General features: G+C 39.9%; 1 protein-coding gene across 1 annotated transcript in view; it reads right to left on the bottom strand.

The window, feature by feature from the left end:
- npnta (nephronectin a) overlaps positions 1 to 21,656 on the bottom strand; it is a 48,592-nt gene that overhangs the window by 9,711 nt on the left and 17,225 nt on the right. Inside the window, exons 3-8 of the mRNA XM_035660283.1 lie at positions 20,289 to 20,381; positions 9,291 to 9,410; positions 7,857 to 7,976; positions 4,798 to 4,932; positions 3,202 to 3,324; positions 1,446 to 1,856 (exon numbers count right to left, since the gene is read on the bottom strand). Of these exons, the coding sequence (XP_035516176.1) occupies positions 1,446 to 1,856; positions 3,202 to 3,324; positions 4,798 to 4,932; positions 7,857 to 7,976; positions 9,291 to 9,410; positions 20,289 to 20,381 (1,002 nt within the window). The remainder of the gene's footprint in view (positions 1 to 1,445; positions 1,857 to 3,201; positions 3,325 to 4,797; positions 4,933 to 7,856; positions 7,977 to 9,290; positions 9,411 to 20,288; positions 20,382 to 21,656) is intronic.

Genomic DNA, 21,656 nt, shown 5'->3' with positions numbered 1-21,656 from the left:
ACTGAGAAAAGAAGGCAGCAGATGATTGCAGTGATTAACTTCTTTGTTAGAGCAAAAATAAATTATCTCAACTGCCTCTCTTTGCCATAGTATTTTGAATTAAATTCTATTATTTGGTTTTGATGGAGAATGTCTAACTAAAACAAAGACTTATGAGGCATTTTGAATGTAATTGGTGTCAAAGATACATGCTTGACAGTGTGAAAGATAAACACCGGTCTGGCGTAGCAGCAGTTCGTGTTTGTTAATGGAGGCCAAAAAGATAATTACCTGGATAAGAAAATATTTTTACTTTAACACTGATGTTCGTGAGACTAATTTTCATCTTATAATAATAGGGCATTATCTCTTCTCAATCTACATATCATACTGTAATATGAAAGTGGATATAGGTTGACTGCATATTTATCTGAATTGAAATTAACTTGAATCATGAATTCTCACAGATGAAAGGGTTAAGTATTACAGCAATGCACAATACATGCCATATGTTGATACAGATACACAGTCTAAACATACAAAGTTTTCATTAAAAACTTCATATTTCTTGCCAAATGTTTAGTATTATCATCATGTGGTTAGCTGGCAGATAAACTGTGTACACATGGGTTACAAGATGCATCCGCATATTCATGTGTTTGAATGCAAAATGAATACGATGATACACATCATCTGTCAGGTAAACATCACTCCTGATTCCACAGGATGTGACATGTTTTTATAATAAACACAATGTTTCAGGATTCAGATGAAGAAATATGCAAACTAGCTCCAATTTGGTTAGCGGGAACCTGTCAGGGTGCTGGTGAAGATGAATTGTTAGTCAAATAAGTGCCAAAGTCTGTGACTAAAAAGTAAACAAAAGGTTTACAAGAACAATGTGTATTTCTATATTTATAATGTGAAAGGTATCGCTCATAGTGATGTACCAGCTACGTGGAGCATTTTAGTGTCTTTCAGCTCATTGTTTTGCTTTTACGCCCCACAGCTTTCATGTTTTTTGGTTTTCTCTCATGCTCTTACCAGCATTGATTCAAGATACAGCAGCTGGTGAACAGAGGAACATTTAGCAGCTAGAGAGCTAGATATTTCCCTCAGGAGGTGGCAGAGACCAAAACAGAGCTAAAAGAATAGTGAATATGGGACCTATTTTGTTTGGTGGTCAGAAACAAAACTCTGAATAAATGTTGCTCCATATCTCCTGGATGTGTAAATAGGCAACTGTTTGCTAACCATAACCATAGGTTAGCCATAACAACTTTAAAAAGATAATATGTCAGTGTTATGTTTATAGCTTCAAGTGTTGACCCCATGTGGCCAAAAGATAAACCAATGCAGGTTTAAACGTTTTCTTACATTAATATAATAATTAATATATATATTCAAGAGACCTACAATATAAAAAAGATGTAAAAAACAGAATAAAATAAAAAGCTAAATCTTACTGTGGACATCCCCTCTCTGTTTGGTGACCTCCTTCTGGATGGTGTTGTCTACTGGTGTAGCTGGTGGTGGTGTTGGGGCGAGTCTGGTGGGAGCCACTGGCTTTGGTGGGATGTAGGGCTTGCGTGTGGGTGCTAGTGGTTTCCTGGTTGGGACAAAGGGCTTCCGGGTGGGAACTGCTGGTTTGCGCGGAGGAGGGGTGACCCTCTTTGGAGGCAGAGGTGCTTTGGTTGTTGTTGTGGTTGTTGTAGTCGTGGCGGCGGTTGTTGATTTGGGAATAATGGGGAAGAATCTCCTTGGAGTCACTGGTGGGCGGATGGTGGTCCTCTTCTGATCCATGTCAGGGATGCGGTTGTGATGATTTGGAGGCACTTTGCCTGGTCTCGGGGGGTCAATAACCACCTTAGGAATGGCTGAAATAATAAAAGAATGCAGATGGAGCGCTGAAATATGAGCACTTAAGACTTAATGAGGTGCAGAATTGCAGACTAACTGCAATGATTAGCCTGACTTTTGCAGAGGAGGGCTTTATTTCATCTACAGAGATTTCTTGTGATATCTATTAACTAAATGTTAGCATCCTAAAACAAATTGGGTGTCTCAAATCTCACTGAAGCAAAAGCTCAAACTTGCAAGGGAGGCCCATAATATCAGTGTGCTGCAATTTCACGATGATTCATTTTGGGGCTCTTTTTAAAACAATTCTGGACATATTTTCCTCAATGGGAGTGTTAAAAGCAAGAAAGAGGGATGGCTTTGTGGTTACATGACATGTGGTTCCACAAGCTAACCCACAAAGAAACCCCACGTTCAGTGAATTTCTGCTTTTGTGAAATCAATATTGCTTTCTGAGGGTGGCTTTTTATCCGTTCATGTGTTCAGCCTGATTAGTAATTCTTTGTGTGCTTTGGGGCCTCACAGCACTAGGCTAAGGCTGCTCTGTGTGTGTGGAATGATCTCAAACAGGCTGCTGTGCCCCGGAGATCACCCTTGCTCTGCTGATGTCATCAAAGTTACACCTCCTTTTCCTTTGTTCCTCCACAAATTCTTAACGTCAGGAGTAGAGACCGAGATTTGGGGGTTGGTGTGATGTGGTGGGGTGGGGTTTCATGAGGGTTTCATGAGTGAGGAATGAGAGAGGACAAAGGCAAGCGGTTTGAACTCAGTTATTGCCTTCTCAGGTTGCAGGCGACTTTGATACGTGACACACAAATAGGATATTGCAACTCGACTCCCAGTAGCCACTTGTGGCTCACACCCTTTGGGCAGGCGACAGGGTGAAGTATTTGCGGCACAGTACGCCAGGAGGCATCCTCTCTGCTCTATGGACTGTTACACCAGTGTCTAAGATGATTAAATAACTGTGGAGAATAAATGACTTCACTGAGCTTCTGTAAAAACTGCAGACGCACAGACTAATGAACTGTGTGTCAGCAAGCAAAACTACCAGGGAAAGAAATATTTTACATTTGATGATGACTCCTCATTTTGGCTGATTAAATTGGCCAGATGTCAAAAAAAGGAGTCAAGGCTCACTCTGGGAGCACGTGATAACAGAGCTGGGTGATTTAAGTAATGACTGACAGCCATTACAAAGAAAGGAATTTCAATCCAGACTGCTTGCAAGGCTATTCCTCCCTCTCTCTTGCCATCCTCCCATTTTTAAAAAACACAGGCAAAGAAAACAAAAAACGTGAGGCCCCTGTTCCTCTTCGCAAAAGCAAGCATCGGGGCCAGGGTTTTGTTCTCAATTCTTACGTTTGCAGTCGTGGCCCATCCCCCTGTAGCCGTCTTTGCATTTGCACTTGTATGAACCTGGCGTGTTGTAGCAGGTGGCGAAGCTGCTGCAGTGGCTCTGACCTAAAGAGCACTCATCCACATCTGAAAGATAATGGAAACATAACAACATTCAGCTTCTGGGTGCAAGTGGACATAACAGCTGAATATCAAAGGCTAATTGCTTCACATCCACTTCAAGGAGGGCTCAAAGTTTATGTCATATGTACTGTTAACAAAAGCATTTAAGTGTATAACTGTACGAATGCCAGAGCAAAGTGATTATCAAATATCTTTTAAGCATTTTAGAAGCAACTGACAAGCCTACCTTTTTGTAAAAAAAACAAACATTTGTTATAAAGGATGAATATATGCATAAATAAAGATGGGAGATGTATTTTCCAGATGCTGCTAAGATTCTAGGTAACCATGTGGCTTCGTATAGAATATTGATTTAATCTTTTAGATGGCAGGTGTTCATACGTATTGTGTATATCACTGAAGTGCACTGCTGAGGCAAGGTTTAATAATAAGAAACAGCGGTTTGGATTAGCTTCACAGTGGTTTGGTGATAGTTGATTAAATCATAAGTATTCTGAAATGAAGAGGTTTGTTACATATTTCTTCTGTTCACTACTTCAACTATGGAGTACTTCGCAAATGTAAAATAACAGAATCAGTAATCCTACTCCACGAGACATCCTCAACTGCTTTTTTTTATTAATCTATTTGGATTTTAAGTACATTTTCAACATCCTCTTCAGTGGTATGTTAGACGGCGAGGCTATACTGTATTATATTACACTTCAGATAGATACAGTAGGATCAACTTAAAACGTAGTTGGCACCAGTGGTGGAAAAAGGGTAAACATAGCAGTGCCTCAGTGGAAAAATACTCCATTACCAGAAAAAGCTTTACTTTATTAGATTTAAATATTCTAACATTTACTAAAACACACACACACATATATAAATGAATTTCTCTCTCTAAATGTAGGTAAGTGTAAGTAAAAAAAGCATAGAATCAAAATGCTCAAGGAAAGTGGTTACTTGGTTAAATGTACTTTGTTACTGGTTGGTAGTGGGTAGAGTCTCTTCTGAAGTTACACTCCTTTTAGTACAAAAATCCCTCTTTGTGTTTCCCCAGACAATGTTCGTTGCTGAGCTGCAGTTAAGGAGAAAATGAGGGAATTTTGTACTACAAAGGTGGTAATGTTTGAAGAAGCACTTGATGTTCTTGTGTTGTACAGATGAACTGGAATACATTTTTACACAAAACAAGGACTGTAGAATTTCTTCCACATCATCACTTACATTGGAAGTGCATTAGGATGGGATCTTTTAATGACCTGCATAAACAGGAGGGATCATTACAGCAATGTGCATCTTTTGTATTTGTACGTGTGTGTGTGTGTGTGTGTGTGTTATCTTTTCAACTTGGTCCCTAAGTGTCTGATGTAAAAACAGCATCTGCATCACTAAAAATAACATAGTAATAAGTCAAAACATCCCACCACATCTGTGACCTTTTTACGTTTTATCTGTAAAAGCCTCACTGCAGAGACCTTGGGACCGTACCTATGCACTGGTATTTCCCATTGATGTATTGCAGGTCAAAGCCTTCATGGCACTTGCAGATGTAGCTACCAAAGGTGTTGATGCATTTCCTGAACCTGGGACACACTGCTATCCCTGCTGCACACTCATCTACATCTTCAAGAGAGAAAAAAAAAGATAACAGTTATTATAACACAGAAGAAAATATTCAAATTGAAACATAATGTATTCATCATTTTTCACTAAAAATTGCTTTTTAGGATTGGTCACATACTCTACATAATGCATGCAAAATAACACAATGGAATGAAAAACTTCCAAGGTTAAAAAAGACAACTTAATCCAGAACTAAAACAAACATTTCTATTCATACCAAAATACTTTTTTTTTTTTACCTTCCACAGTTAGTATTCATTTATGAACAAAGCACATTATGTATTCTGTTCAGTGAGCAGAATACAATGCACACTACCTTGTTTCATTATTTAAAGACCTATTCTAAGTGTCTCTGTTGATCACCTTTGCAGGCATGTGGCCATTAATATTTAGACACAGAGCAGCTCAAAGCATTTTCCTTAAAATCATTAATTTATTTGCTGCATAATGCAGCTGAGGCACCGTGGTGCTACGGGGACTGTTGTTTAAAAGGACCTTAAAAACAAAGAGACACCTGGACCAGCTGGGAAAACAAGCAAGTGAATTAAGTGGGCAGAGCTCTCTCATCCCTTAACAACCACTGTTGAGGTTCTCATCAGCAAGGCACTTAATCCCAAACTGCTTCACTGGAGGTGCTTTAATGTCCAACAGTTGAATTATTCAGCTACTGCCAGGGCAGGGGTGAATTATTATGTTTTCATAAAACACACATAAATACAGTAATTGTGTCTTTACACAAAATAGAATATTGCTTACAAATGGCTGTTTTTATGAATGTTTACATCTGGCTTTGACTACAGCTCTGACTTTTCTTTTGAAGTAGCTAAGCATCAGTTTAAACCCATATTCACAGTTACATATATCAGCCACTATTAAGATCAACAATTGTGTTTGGCTTGACAACATGTCTGATACATTAAGCAATTCCTATAAGAGGCAGCTTTGAAATATGAAGCTGTCTCATACCGAACTTCTGCAACAATGTAAAAACATCAATGCAATTTGTCATTAGTCAGAGTGGTGGTGTGGCAGTTTTGTCACAGTGCAGAAACAAGTCAATACTTCCTTGTAGTGGATCATCAGACATCCCTCTTAAGGGATTTTCTGGCTTAATCCATTTTTAGTTCACAAATAGCAAGTTCAAAGTTTCTTTAAAAAGCTATTAGATATTAAAGACTATATTATCAAACTATAAATCCAATTAAATTAAATAAAGTTATTTAGTTCATCATATTTGTCAAACTGTTAAAAGTGTAAGATGAAATAGACATGGCTTCCTTATGAGTGGATTGTAGATGGTGATGCTACTATACAGAGACAGAGGTTAACACACACCTTCTTAGACAAGTGTTAGAGTGACTGTGCTAAATCCCATTGGGCATGAGGAATAATACATTAACTGAAGCAATACTGTATGTATAATTCAGGATGATAGGACGTATGAAAGGACTCCTTTTTATTCTCTTTCCATGCATTTTTGTGCTACTGAATTCTTCTTATTACATGATTTATTTGATGTACCTCGTCTAGCAGCAGCATAATTTCTTTCCTGCTCCAGTTTAGTTTTTGTTTCCATTTCTGCTAATTTCCTATTATTATTTAATCGTAATTAATACGTCCCTATTTATATATTAATATTGATTCATTTTAATTTCACACACTAATGGGTACTGGAACTACTTCACATGAATAAAACAATATTTGAAAAAATAATTTACATATTTTTTACAGAGAAATATATAAAACTGTAACTTGCAAGGACTTTGAAAAAATTAATAAACAATGGGGCAAATGTAGGGTAAATCCTTGTCTCTGATTGGCTGTTTCAGCTCAGCTGGAGCAGGCTGGAGATTACAGCAAAACAGCAATCGCAGACTCGAATTTGTCCATCGTGTGTGCTTCAATAGAAGTTAGTCAAAGACATGAATGTAATATGACCATACCCTTACACTTTGCTAAGCAACTTAGGGTCTCATTCTTCACACTCAGCAAAGTATTTTCTTACTCCTAAGCTGGATCTTTATAGCATTCTTAAGAATAATTCCTCAACGTTTGATAAATATGGGCCACGGAAAGTTTTAAAGCTAACAAAAATGTGTTGACACATTCGATTTCACAGCATCGTTATGTATAAAAACAGCTCTGCATCTATGCAAACTCTCCCATTTAAGGTTCTGGTTACTGAAATGAATCACCTCCATAAATATGATTAGAAACTCGCCATAAAATTTGCCATAAAACAGCAGCTTCCAGAGGGATCCGGAAACATTCCATTAAACTGTCGTAACACCTGTGGCGGGCAACCTTTCCTTCCCCTCCTCCATCATTTTTCATGATTGATGTCTGTCCTGTTTCAGAAAAAACACCCCCTATTAGCCAGCCCGCAGTTAAGTGGGACTATAAGGCAGCATGGAACAGTCCAGTCTGGAACAGCCTGCATTTAAACCTGACACAGGTTAACTGCCTCATCTGGCCCCTTTATGTGTTAGTTACCCATCTGAGGAACTGTGCCACGTAATGAAAGAAGGAGGGTAGGATGGGTGGAGGGTAGGGGGGTGGAGGGTCTCCCCTGATCACATTTCTGCTGTAAAGACCGGAGGAAGTAAGTGGAAATAAAATCACTGTTCGGTTGACGAGGACTGTTAAATTGCTGGAGTCCTTGATCAAAGCAAAAATGACGTATTGGTAAATATGTTGGATGAATGTCAGCTTTGCTTGCTAAGAGATCCTAAATTGCATTTTCACTGCCAAGTTTTCTTTCTTGCTCTGCCAAAACAGTTGCATTTGATTATTACTCTGCAAATTTAAAGGCTGAGAAGAACACATAAAAAAATACACAAGTTACACGAGTTGCTCATGGAAGGGAGTGGTAACATAAGGCGCAGTTGTCAGGTCTGTGGAGATATATAAAGACTGGGACGTACCAACACAGGTTCTTCCATCCGGTGCCAGCTGTAACCCCGGTGATGGACACTGACATCGGACCTCTCCTTTCAGCACCTCGCAGCCGTACTGGCAGTTGGCCATTCCACAAGTTCGAGCATCTGAGGGACACAAGGGAAACACAACACATATTAACAAGAGAGAGAAAAGTCAATACTGCTTTCGCTCTCACTTTCTTTCCTTCTCATATCTACACTTTATCCTTTATCCTCCAGCCACTGTGTTAAGAGCCACTCGCCTGCCTTTTCTCATATTAGCTGAGTTGACCCTGAGGGCCAGACAACAGAACAGCACACACTACCATTATTAGATTCCTGTGCTGCGCAGTCGCTCTGTGCTCACACCTTAGCCCACACAATTCTCCCTCACCCACTTTCATCCTGTCCTACAACCGCAGACTCATAATCCATCTCCACCCTATCGAAGCGCCAGTGTGCAGCGCCTATGTTGTTGAGCCATGCTGGGCAGATCAAGACCCTCCAAAATAATAATACAATGGAAAATATTTTGTTCAGCCTCTCAATAACTTCAGACCCTAAAAAGGAAATTAAAAGTGAGGCTCATGCTGCCGCTGCTACTTCATCTGCCGCAGGCACCCTGGAGAACAGTTTGATGACTGAGGCAGGCCAGGCTGATTAAATGCTACAGTGATCTATTGATCAAAGCAGTAGCAGGGGAGAAAAGAAGAGCGGCAAGGTGTTTAACACTATCATACTATCATCACACAACAACACCTACAGTTTGAGATTGCCTCAAGTGGTGAGCAATTCAGACTTTAAAAGGAGGGAAAATGAATTTTCTTTTGATAAAAAAAGAACTAATTAAAATGAGGTACCAGGAGTCACGCCATCCTCGAGTGGAAACGTGAGCAGAAAATAGTTATCAGATGGAAACAGAATTTACAGGGAGACATGTACAGGCATCAACTCCCATTTTGTGGAATACCTTAGGGCAACCAATAAGAACTGTACATTCACTTGAGGGTCTAAAGATTGTGTTTCTTTCACATTTTTCATTTTCAGTCCTCTTAGGCTTCTTCACAGGGGTTCTTCAGAGTGGAGTGGCTATAATGAAGCAGATCAACACAAGCTTTAATCAAAACAGTCTATCAAAGAATTGTGAGGCTGCTGTCAGAGGTACTCGCACGAGTGGGAAAATGTATTTTATAATAGAGAGCATATGTCATCAGCATTGCACAGGCATTCAGATGAATACATTTATAGTGAAGTGAAGGAAAGCTTCACAGAAGCACATCCAGGCTACAAAACAGAAGGGAGATTATGAAAGAAAAACACGAGGGAGAAAGTAGATCAGGGATGAAAATATCCACATTTCAGACAACAGTACAAACAGTGTGCACAATAATAGAGACGTGTGTGTGTGTGTGTGTGTGTGTTTGTGAGAGACAGACTCACTTCCACAGGTCCCGTCAGGCATCAGCATGTAGCCGTTGAGGCAGTAGCACTTGTAACTCCCATATGTGTTCATGCACCTGTGTTTACAAGGCCTCGGCTTCAGCCCACACTCATTCAGGTCTGCAGACAGAGAGAGACAGCATAAGTGGACGGAAGGACAGGGAGAGAAAGACCCTCCTGCACAGAGGTGAAATTAGTCAGAGGTCAAAGGTGAAAAGGTCAATCATGTCAAACCTCACCCTCATCCATTTATATGTGGGGTTGAGGTGTCTGTCTGTGCGTGTGTTAATGTGTGTGTTTTGGAAGGGGTGGGGGTGTCTTCGAGGAAGTGAAGTGTTGCCATGTTCTGACAGGCCTGCAACTTCCCTCTTTGATGGTTTAACAGGAAGCCAGTGTCAACTGTCAACCTGCCCATTACCTGCAAGTGATAAAAGATGCTATTATACCCTCTGACTCACCGCAAGTTCATATGGTTGTAGCTGCACCATCCAGTAGCCTACTCTTTCAAAGATACCTATAATTCCAGTTGTTTTTTATGCATGCATGCATAAAAGTAGAGAAATCTCACCCACAACAGCCCATGAAAATCTTATAAGAAAATGATGCTGTCTGACTTTGGAGCGGGAAGGGGCTCCTGGGAGAAAGGAATATGCCCTGAGCTCAACACCTGTCAAATCCTTATGCAAATTCAAATCATTATACTTTTCTCGCAGCAGACATTTTGACTAGTCAAACACAGGTGTAACTAATAACATTATTAATGTCTGCATTCCATTATATGTATTTCAGTTGCAGCACCCTGGTGTTATGTATGTTGCCTCATGGGAATGATTTACTGACACACCTAAATGGAACAGAGACACCAGTAATGTTATTAGTTACACCTCTGTACTTCCTGCTATGAAAAGTCAAAGTGTCCTCTGTGTGAAGGGTTTAGTAGCTACATTATATAAACATATTCATGTTTATTTATTTATACTGTAGATTCCACTGAAATCATATTTTAAAGAATGTAACTCAAGTAAAGTGACATTAAAACTGCAACCAACCCACCAAGAGCTAGATAGCTCTATAGCCCTTTATAATGACAGACACTTTGATATGTCATGGCAGGAAATGCACAGGTGTAACTAATAACATTATCGGTCTTCATTCCACTGTAATATTTTGGTTCCAGGGCCCTGGTGTTGTGCATGTTGTCTCCCTGGGATGACTTTTTGACACTCATAAGTGGAACAGAGACACCATTAATGTTATTAGTTACACATGTACCTGAATTTCCTGCTATGACAAGCCAAGGTTTCCTTCATTAACAATGCTTATAGTGCCTAAAAGGTCTTATTGTACACTGCACTGAACAATTATTTTAAAGAATGGTACTAGTGACATTCACAGAATCCAAATAGTAGGAAACCGACTAATAAGAGCTTGCTATTTGGACATAGGTCATAGCATTAAATGCAAAAGGCTAACTAATAACATAAATGATTTCCACTTAGGTGTTCCAGGTACTGGGCTCACTGGCTTGCCTAAATGGAGCAAAGCCATCAATACTGCTATTAGTTACACCTATGCGTTTTCTGTAATGAGTCCACATTGCCAATAAGAGAGGTCCATTGGGCTTGAATTAAAGACACATACATTGATTTAATCATGCTGTACATTAATTTATATTTAAGCTTTAAATTGTAGGGAAAAAAACCCCAAAGGGTTATATACCTATATTGCCTTTTTTACAGCTTACACACAGGTGTAACAAATGACATTAGCTAATAAATGTTACCTCTGTAACTATAACCTCTATGGTTTGCTGCCAGAGGTCTGGTATTGTGCATGGTGGCATACTGGGTCATTTAAATAAAACAAAGCCATCATTAATGGAGTAGTTAAGGTATGGCCAGAGGTCATTTTATAGTCATGTGTTCTCTTTACTGTCCAATTATCATGTCCACAACAATCCCTTTCATTGAGCTGGTCCATAAAATCTGGCTGGCGCTCATTTATTCTGCCTCCATTGCTCCTACATTACTTGCAATCTACGTATTATAACTCTCTCCATCTCCCCAGCAGCTTCCAGTATTACTATTAGGCGTGGTTAAGGAGCAGACTCTGTGTTCATTTACTCTGCACCAAATATTGTGTATCCCAGGTTCTGCAGGGGGTTGTGAGCTCAGCGACAGCCTATTCAAGCTTGCTCAAGATTTGCTCCAGAGTATCACATGAGCAGTTTTAACACCAAAACTAAAATGCCTAATGTTGGAATAAATGGTTAAAACTAAAATGTTACTAGATACCCCTGTGCCTTTCCTAAAATGTCTGCTGCAACAAAGCCAAATATCACTCTAGATGCACATTATTCTTAACAGAGTATTGATTATGCTGCCGTGATGGAGAATAACTAATTATTTTAATTACTGTGACTGTGAATATTTGTTGTGTACTTATATTTGAGTATACTCAAATAATTTATTTAAGAAGATTCTTCATTTTCTCTTCAGTCATACGAGTAGACTGGGGTTACGCTGTTCTGATGCAGAGAGGAAGATTTTTTATTTCAATTTGGTTCAATCATCTTTTTTCTGTAGTGCAATTTTCAAGATGGATTTTCTCATGGAGAAAATAGTGTCACTACTCTGAATTGAAGAAGGACTGGATGGTACGGCATGTTCATACTAAACTGGTTAGATCACCTTCTTCAAGGTCCCAACTTTTGCTCACAACCATTTTCACAAGAACATCTCCAGTATGTTTTAAGTTTTTAAACTTACTTTTTTACACTTTTTTTTTTTTTTTACTAATATTTGGGTTTAGTTCTACTACCAAAACATGAAAAATGTCATTCTAATGATTAATTGAAAAATAAATATTATTAATATATATTAATATTATTCAGATCTCAGACAAAATCACACTCTAGGGGTGTGTTATCATCAGTTACAACTCTTTTAATGTAAATTCTTTTTTAATTTTGCTGGATCTTTGAAATATTCTTTAAAATAGTTTTTTTTTAAAAGGCTCAGAATGCCTGAAAAATGTAAGGCCACTTTTTCAATACCTAGTACAGAAAGGTCTAATTAGTTATTTTTGTATTTAGGTGGGGTTTAAAGACGTATGGGTGTTGATGGATACATTTCACTTGTATAAATTCACACATTTTTCTTCCATATATGAGCAAAACATTTTTTCTAACCTCACCTAAATTTGAGGACCCTCGGGAGTACCAGACCCAAAAGGGGAAAATCCCACTTGAAACTACACAGGACTCCATCACACTGGAATGATGACACAGGCTCCAAGAAATATAAATAACTTAAACTATGACTATCATGCCATGTTTAAGGGATACAGTAGAAACATCACAAATAGATTTCATCTCACTGTACAGCACATGAGGGGTCGTTTTCATCTTGGCCGACCGCATTGTAAATGGTGCCGTGTTTAGCTCCGTGGACATAGTGTGCATTCTTTGAGTGCCACATACCTCCTACATTTAACAGATACCACATATTAATTTGGATGAATGACGGAGCAGATGCCCCATCTGTATATCCACAGGCCCTACCTTTCTATTAATGGTAGCTTCTGGCCTACTATAGTCATGTTGGTTGAGTTAATAGATGTGACTGACCATCTGCTTGTTGAATCCAGTGCCACCAGGCTTTAAGCCATGTTCCATGACAATAATCCTCTGGATGTATAGGGGTCAGTTTGTGAATGCAGTTGTTACATGAGGGCCACTCTAATGAAACATTTATAGCATTATTTTTACTGAGTACAAGAGAAAGTATAAGAAGGAACAGATATTTAGGAGTCACATTAAATACATAATTGTTTTGTTCTCCTAAACATAGATATATGTCAAGCAAGCTAAATCTTATTTGGCTAAAGGTGAATAATATTTAGGGCCAACATTCCTCAAACTTGAGATCTGTGTGTTTGCCTAAACCCACACCTTTTTCTTCCTGTATCTGTGCTTCCAAAAAAAGGTTCTTTAAGTAGGCAGAAGCTGAGATGCAATGTCATGCCAAAATGAGTGCTGAACTTGAACTGCACACAACATAAGGTCTCACTGTCTAACGCAAATTGCACCTGCGACTGTGTTTGCGCTACTGCTACCATGCCATCCATATGGAGGCCACTGTGTTAAATGATTTGTTCTGTGCTTGTCAGACAAAAGGCATATTTATTTATTCTATTTTAATTTGTAAAGGACTTTGTACAATATTAAACATACATTTTACCATTTGAGTTAAACAAAGGCTAATTTGTATCTGCAGCCTCCCGACAGCTCACGACTAAAACCACAGTTCATTATTTACAGTCAGAATCCAAACCCTACAACAGTTTCCTTCTCCCACAAGATAATGTCCACAACACTCACATCTGCACACACATACGCACGCACGCACGCACACACAACACACACACAACACACACACACACACACACACATGCATCCTCACTCTTTACTTTTTTAATTAGAGGTGTCAACCTTGTTTTCCTGCCTGGTTTTCACAGTAAACAACTGCCATTCTCATTACTGCGATTAGAGAAAACCATAGCAACACTGTCCATTGTCAACGTGGCAGAGAAACAGGTCTCCACTTGCCCGTTGCGCTGAAAAAGAAAAACAGCTTAAAAATGTAAATGAGGGATTATTGAAATGGTCACATTCTCAGACAGAGGCAGCTCCGTGAGCATCAGCACATGCCAGACACAAGACACAGCCAGGACCTCCTCTATGTAGGAAAAAACAGACAAGACACAGAGAGGACACAAAAGACAAGACTGAGATAGGACGCAGTGAAAAACTGAGAGATAACAGACAGACATGACCACTGATTGACAGTTCGACACAGCCCCAGGACTGCAGAAACCTGGGCGATAGCTGAGGTGGAGAACCCTCTGGGATGTTCACTGTATGGTAAATGAACTGCTAAGACTCATCTGAAGCGATGCAAAGTGGAGTTATTTATTGGGTCAGCTCCACCGAGGTATGCTATGCTACATTCCCGACACGCCTCTATCAGTGACAGAGAGATTAGCTGGGGCTCTTTCTTGGGGATATACTTTTTTTTAAAGAAGATAACACTTGGTTAGAACTTGAGGCCTTGTGCTTGCAGCGATGGAGGAGTCATGAGTGCTGAGTCCATGTCGAAGATGGTTTTAAAGGGAAGGAGGAGCTCTTTGTTCCTGGTGCTCCAAAAACTGGAGAGAAAAATGAGAGCGAAGACGGGGGAAGAGCAATAAGGAAAAACCACAGTGGCTCTTTAGTAGTGAGACACTGATTTTTGGGGTAGAGAGTGAAAGAAAGAGAGGCAGATGTAGAGTGGTAAAGACTGTGACATGCTTGGCATTCATGCTGGCATTTCTACTGAAAAGCTGCTCTTGGGTGGTGTGTCTCTTCTGCCAGGGGAGGACAGGAAGCACTAAGAAAATAGATGAGAGTGACATTCACTGCCCCTCAGTCCGCACAGTGCATCACCATGCATGTTGGGGGTCGATCGACAAATCTCACCCTCGATCACTACTCTTGCTGGCTGATGGTCCACAGGACGAAAGATAGGAAGGTGACTGGCCCACACTGGTGGGGTTAAATAGTCCAGCTCTTCTTCTTTAGACAAAAGAAAATGGGTTGGAGGGCATAGGGGGAGTGGGAGGAAGGGGGTTTGATTGAAGATAAAGTAGTAAAGGGTAGAGACAGACAGAAAAGAGAGAGAGAGAGAGAGAGAGAGAGAGAGAGAGAGACGTAGTGAGAATGAAAAGCACCAACCAATGGATTAGAACACCTCTGACCATAACACATTCCTGGAAAGTAAAGAGGAACATTATGCAGCAAAGAGGATTACACTTGTGAGAATTGGACATGAGCTGAGTATCAGAAAAAATTCTAGGGCACAAGGGAGGAACAGTGAAAGTATTTTTGCGTCCCCTCTCCTCCTGCCCTCTTCTCTCTTGTGCATTCCTTTTTTTGTCATGAGGGTGAAATAGGATCTGAGAGAATTACAGTATCTCACGGATTCAGAGGATCCATTCTCAATTTGTATCTGGAGGTTCAAAGGTAGACTGGAGTTACCATTTAAAGAGGCAAATCAATGCTTGACTACAAACACTTCAGCCTATAGAATTTCACCCCCTCCCCTCTCTGTCTGTCGATCTATCCATCCAGCAAGCTTTCCTCCAGCAACAAGCTAACAACACCTATTGTTAAGCAACAGGAAGATGATACAGCTACCTCTGACTGTTTCGCACGCTTCAGATCATTCAAGATTTTCCCTATTGAGGGATGTGGTAACTTAAACTGAGAAGTTATGCAAGCCTATTGCATTCTTGCCAATTCAGGACAGAAACACTTGTCGCAGGCCTTATTTGCAAATAGGCACCATGGATGGGTATTGGTATAAGACATTTTAGTAGCGAAGAGCAATAACTCACCAAGACTATATCTAACTAGTGCAGCACTGTCTAATAAGAGTTTGCCTTTCTTTCAATACAGATGTGTGTAGGCATGCAACAATATAAAAGCATCAACATTATGGTGGTTTCCATTTGAGCATCTTTTCTGAACCTCAATTGAGAACCATAAGTAGCAGGTTGAGTGGGGGTGGGTCTGAATGTAGGCAGGCAGGTAAACAATCCTCACAAAAAGCAAACGAGGAACATATTGCAAAATAAGCTTATAATGTTTAATTTGTTTAGACTGTGTGCAACTTTATTTTCTACATATCTTTTTGGACGCTGTTAGTGGTGGTTTTCTACTCGACTGCATTTCATTGAAAGGTGTTTAAAATGTTGCTATTTACATGCATATCCCGGACAATGTGTTTCTAAATTGTTTGCACAAAAGCTTAACTTCAACAATATCACATTGAAAGATAAGGATGTGTGTCCCCCAGAGACAAATTCTGCATGATTATCTAACGGAATCTGACTGTGCTGTACATCTACTGAATTTTACTATAATACAGCCGTGGTAAAACATAAAAGAGTTAACTACTTAGGTTACTATTGGAGTATGTTTGTGTTGACTGGTTCCTTTAATGGGGCAGGGTTTGTTCTCCATGATAAATAACCTCTCTGCAGGACGTTGATGACAGTATTGATCTGATCTCAACAATCACTTAGCCAGTTGCCTCTGTTCAACCTTGGTAGTGACTGACATCTTTACAGTGAATTTGTGACCATGTGTTTTTTGTTGGTTAGGAGGCTCTTTCAGTTCTTTTAATTTTATTTCAGTTCCTACATCCTTGCTTATCAGTTAAGGTAAAATATTACTACAAACCCCTCCAATGACCTTGTTATAAAAGAGAACACAGATAAAACAAACACAATTTGGAGTAATTAGATGATAATTGAAGGAAAATACACATAGTATGATGACATGCATGCAATACTTAAACTACTTGCAGCTGTTTTATATTAACTGCAGACATCCAGGAAGACAAACAGGGACAGCAAGGGATTGATTTCTAAACTAACAACCTTAAAGTATCTGCACCTAACCTGAATTAAAATTCATTAGAAGATTAGGAGACAGCTATGTGGCTTCGCCAAAATAAAGCAGTGAAAGGCCCAGATATTAGCTAATAGTCTAAAAACAGATATAGAAACAAATGGTATACTTATTTCAACTATAGTGCAAGAGTATCATACTTGAAGTGGCATTAATTATATAGTTGGCTGACAGACAAAGGGGAAAATGAAGAAAGCAGCATCTGGAGGCATTGCAGCTGTATTCCATTGCTTCTGATGTCTGAGACGTCATTCCTACAGCAAAATCTTTTAATAGTGTCTTAACAGCAGGTCAACTACTCCTAATTAAATCCACCTGCACAGAATAATCATCTTATTAAAATGATTGGATCAGCAGTGTTTTGTGTGTTGCCAAATTGTTAAACAGATTATCGCTATAATGAGTTTATTTGTGCAGCGAGATCGTATTCATCTGTCCTCACCATGCTGTATGACAGATACAATTCTCATCAGCACCAAAGGTGAAGAGCTTTATGAGAGTGATAGGAATTTTGAAAGTAGTGGTTATTATTCTTGACAGCTGAGTGCCCTTTAATTTAATGGTGAATATAATCAGATTAATTCAAAGTATATCCCATTAAGGTATTGGTATTTTCCTGTATAGGAAAAACTTTGAAAGTGAAATAAACACTAAGGTGAAATTATTTGGCGGGTGAATAGAGCTGGCACTAAAAACAGACTTGTAGTCCTTGAAGTATAAATCTCTCAAATCAGTTCCAGCTCATAAAAGTTTGAGAGAGGGAAATATGGCTTTGATTCTGGCAGTGATGAAATCAATACAGTACAGTATCGCCTATGCCTGTGTTTAGTGTAAACACTCATGTTTCCTCTGTGGTTTGTTTTCACTTCATACAACCGGTGTTCCTAAGGTGTTTAACACTCTTGTTAATCAGAGCGCCTTCCAGGGTCACAAATCTATCCACACCTCCCACTTAGAGCAAAGGAATGTGTGTCCATTTGTGTGTGCATGCAAATTAATTCTTTGCACGTGCAGGTTTATATACAGTAAGTCTACTTTATAATATTTTAACGCTGCACTTACTACGCATTAAGTGTCCAGACGTCATCATGTACACAATTTATGGATCATACAGTGATTTAAAAGGTAAAACAAACAAGTTTCCCTGCTGCCCTAAAAGTAAGAGTTGACTGAACTAAATCTGAATACTCGGTGGGGAAAGTACTGAATTGGATACCATGCTACCATTAATGACATCACACTCCCTCTCCCTGTGCTTGATCCCCCAGCATTGTTTACCTCTCCGGTTCGGCCATGCATGCATTTTAGAGCATGTGAATCACTCTGTGTGCAACTGTTGGCTTTGAGGAGGGTGACTGAAACTGCTGAACTGAATTAAGGCTTTATTTTGAGTTTGAGTGAAGTGTGTTTTCCAATGATTTGCTAAATTAAATTATATATGATACAAGGACAGTTTCTGGTGAAACAAAAATATTCAAATAAATCGATTCTGTCCAAAGAAACGTTTGTTTTTAGTGGTGTTGTTAAATGAGTCTTTATTCTGAAAGGAATAAACGAGATATGGAAACTAAAACTGTAGTGAAAGGTGTATATTTTGCTGGTATAATGTCGATATGACTATGAACAGATCCTTTTTACTGTCTATTTTTGCTGGGAACTACACTCGGCTCGCAGAAGAAAATTGGCCAAACCTCATCTCTCCAGGGAAGCGTTGCTGCAGTCTCACAGCTCAGACGGGCCGTGTGGCTGCTCTAACCTGTTAACATGGGCAGTGAAATAAAAAGCAAGACGTTCCGTTACGCACGTGCGCTGTAAATGTGGCCAGTATGTCCAGGGCTTTATGTACCACCATGGCAGCCTGTTTCATGGCTATTATTGATTTGCGAGGTAAAATTAGTGTTTTTGTCAATGCAGTCTGATAGGCCATAGCATTTAAACATTTGTTTCGGTCTGAGATGCTGGTGCTGTAGTGAGACATTTAGTCTGAAAGTGGTATACAGCACCTCAGCAGAACATTCGTCAAGTTCAATTAAATTCAAATTAATAAAACCTATATATTTAAATGAAGCTATTTACAATAGATTAGCTGATTCCGCTAAATTGCTGTATAATGTTATACAGTGCATGAGGGTGACTACTTGACCTTTAGCAGCATGGAGGTCAGGGAAGCAGCTCTGGGCAAATTATTTCACTCCTCCTGTTGACTCCTCAAGATAAATGTAGTGCTTCAGGGGGACAGGATATTAGAATGCTTCGAAACATGGGCCACCTGGCACATCAATGGTAAACCTCAAATCAATGTTTAACAGAGGCTGCATTTAAATGAGAAAATCTAATCTATAGCTTCTGAATAATTAAATTGGTTTCCATAGCTTGTGCCAGCTCAAAACAGAATCCAAGGTTATCTCCACCTAAAGAGACGGAAAGGGCAAGTCTGCCACTCAAAGCTGAGTAAAATGGTAAGCTCTGTAAAAAAAAAAAAAAAAACATCTAGAGCTTATTGGACAAATGGGGGTTCGATGGACACTTGAAAGTACAGTTTCATCTTGAAAGGTCTTGGAATCGCATTTGTCAGATAAGTCAGTCTGAATGGTTGGCAACAAAGTCTATTGTAGTTGGATATGGGACACAGATCCTTTTTCCTCTCCCCTTTGTTGCAGATTAAGACAAAGTACAGCCGTCTGGCCGGGCAGGCAGGAGCCACCTATAGCCTCGAAATGCAGGATGAGTCATTTGGAACATTCCGGAAAGGATTTCAACACCCCCACCCCCTTCGTTCCACCACCACCCCAACCCTTGTTTTTAATTACACACTCTCCTATTCCTGTCTTAGGGCGTGAATTCCACAAGTATTTTCAAGCTGCTTGGATGCACATCAGCTTACGTCTAACTAGAAAGCTTTAATACTTTTCAACATGTCCAATCTGTCAGTCAGTGAGGAAAATACACAAAAACTCAAACATCCACACACACACACACAAACACACTTTCAATAGCGTTGGTTGCACTCAGCCGAGCCAAGTTATCTCAGGTCAGTAATTGAGATGTTATCTTCACAGGAGAGGATACACTCCCGGGATCATTCAACATGGCCTCACCACTCGTTTCCATTTGAGCTGAATCAGCTCTCTCTCTCTTCACCTCCTCCCCTTGTGATTAAAGCACCTCACTACTGTCGGCTGCTTGCAAACCAGCTTCCGCTCCATGAGTAAGCGGCAACTTTAATACGCTGGTGTTATGAGGTTGGAGATCTGGCCACAATAAACAATGATTACCCTGCCGTCAGCAGGGGCATGTCAGCAGGCTTGTGTGTTGCTTGAGGGAGTGTTTGAGTCATGAGTGATCAGGAGTAACATATATTCTGACTCTCCCTCTTCCTTTACGTTTAAATTTCAGTGCCCTACGACAAATAAAACAGTCACGTGCAACTGCAAAAGTCACAGCTGTGTTTTTATAGTGTCTACAAGTTCTAGACGAAAGCTCACCTTGATTGCAGGTCTTGCCGGTGAAGCCGGGGTGGCACTTGCATTTATTGGGTCCCACGCAGTCTCCGTGCTTACAGCCAGGCTGACACAGAGCTATTCAGGGAGGATTCAAAGAGGAAGAGACAGATCAGTGCAGCGCCCTGGAAGACTTCTTGTACAAGATCAGGATGACAAAGCACTTAATCCTACTGCTCCTTGACTTGGCTGTAAATTATCTGTTTACTCCACATTACAGCAATAAGACAGCCTGATGCCTCATTCATATGGGAAATGTGTTTGTTTCTTTCTCCTTGTATGACAGTGCTATTATCATTGACTAATGATAATGGAGCAGCCATATTCAGCTAACCATTATAGCATTTATTTCACATTGAACCGAACTGGATCTTGGAAGTTTTATTGTCCTTACTAATAGTAAATCATTTCACACTGTGTGAGATAAATGAGAAGTTTGACCTTTTAACACAAAGCTAAGTTTTGATTTTTTTTGATTTTGATTAAAATGCAGTGCTTTATACTGGCATCCAGCCAACGAGGATTACCTAGGCGAATAATATTTTCCCCCTAGACTGAAGCTGAAACAATTAGAGCACCAAAACAGTAGATTATAATTAGTGCGTCAGTAAAGAGCTGCCCTGCAGATCGTACATAGTGCGTGGATGGTGATATTTTGAGTGCGTACAGAGACGTGGTAGTCACTGCAGCTGCACAGCTTCACTGACTCTCTGTGTTCTGTCTCAGTGAGCTGGAGGCTTGCCCTGCTTATCTGACTATGCTTACTGCAGCTTGCTGCTAAGCATGTCGGATACACTGGGCCTCAGCCAAGTGTTACTAATTTTCATTAAAAGCTTCATTAATTCTGTCATAATACAGTGCAATCAGAGGACTTAATTATCACTGTGGTGGAAGAGGCAGTACATACGTGCTCGTCGCCTGTGGTCGTGTGGCTGTCGTCGCTGTGTTGTGGTCGCTGCGTGTACCTTTGAGAAAGAGAGAGATTGTACGTCGGAGAGTCGCTGGTCCTTGTGGTAAGGGCATCGCTGGCGATGGCTGCCGGAGTGTTTATCTTGTGGCACCTCACACAGCCAAGCCAATAAAGGAGGAGCCACACCCGGCCGAGGATCCGAAGAACGGCAACTGACCCACAGCTGTAGAGTTTACTATTGTTGTGTCTGTGATCACATACATACATACATATTACATCTAAACAACCTTCTGTGTGCAGCTCGTTCACCATTTTTGAGTTGTCATATGTGCTGCTTGTAGCGTCTCTGTATTTGGTTGTATGTTCTCAATTAGCAGCATTTTTTTCTAAATGCTGAGCATGTGTTTTTTTGTACTTGTGTATTGTCTGTTTGCATGTGTTTT

The sequence above is a fragment of the Morone saxatilis genome, unplaced genomic scaffold (genome assembly GCF_004916995.1).
Source record: "Morone saxatilis isolate NCDOM2014 unplaced genomic scaffold, NCSU_SB_2.0 Contig17, whole genome shotgun sequence".
In the NCBI taxonomy this organism is placed as follows: domain Eukaryota; kingdom Metazoa; phylum Chordata; class Actinopteri; family Moronidae; genus Morone; species Morone saxatilis.
This window is presented reverse-complemented; position numbering and strand designations above follow the sequence as displayed.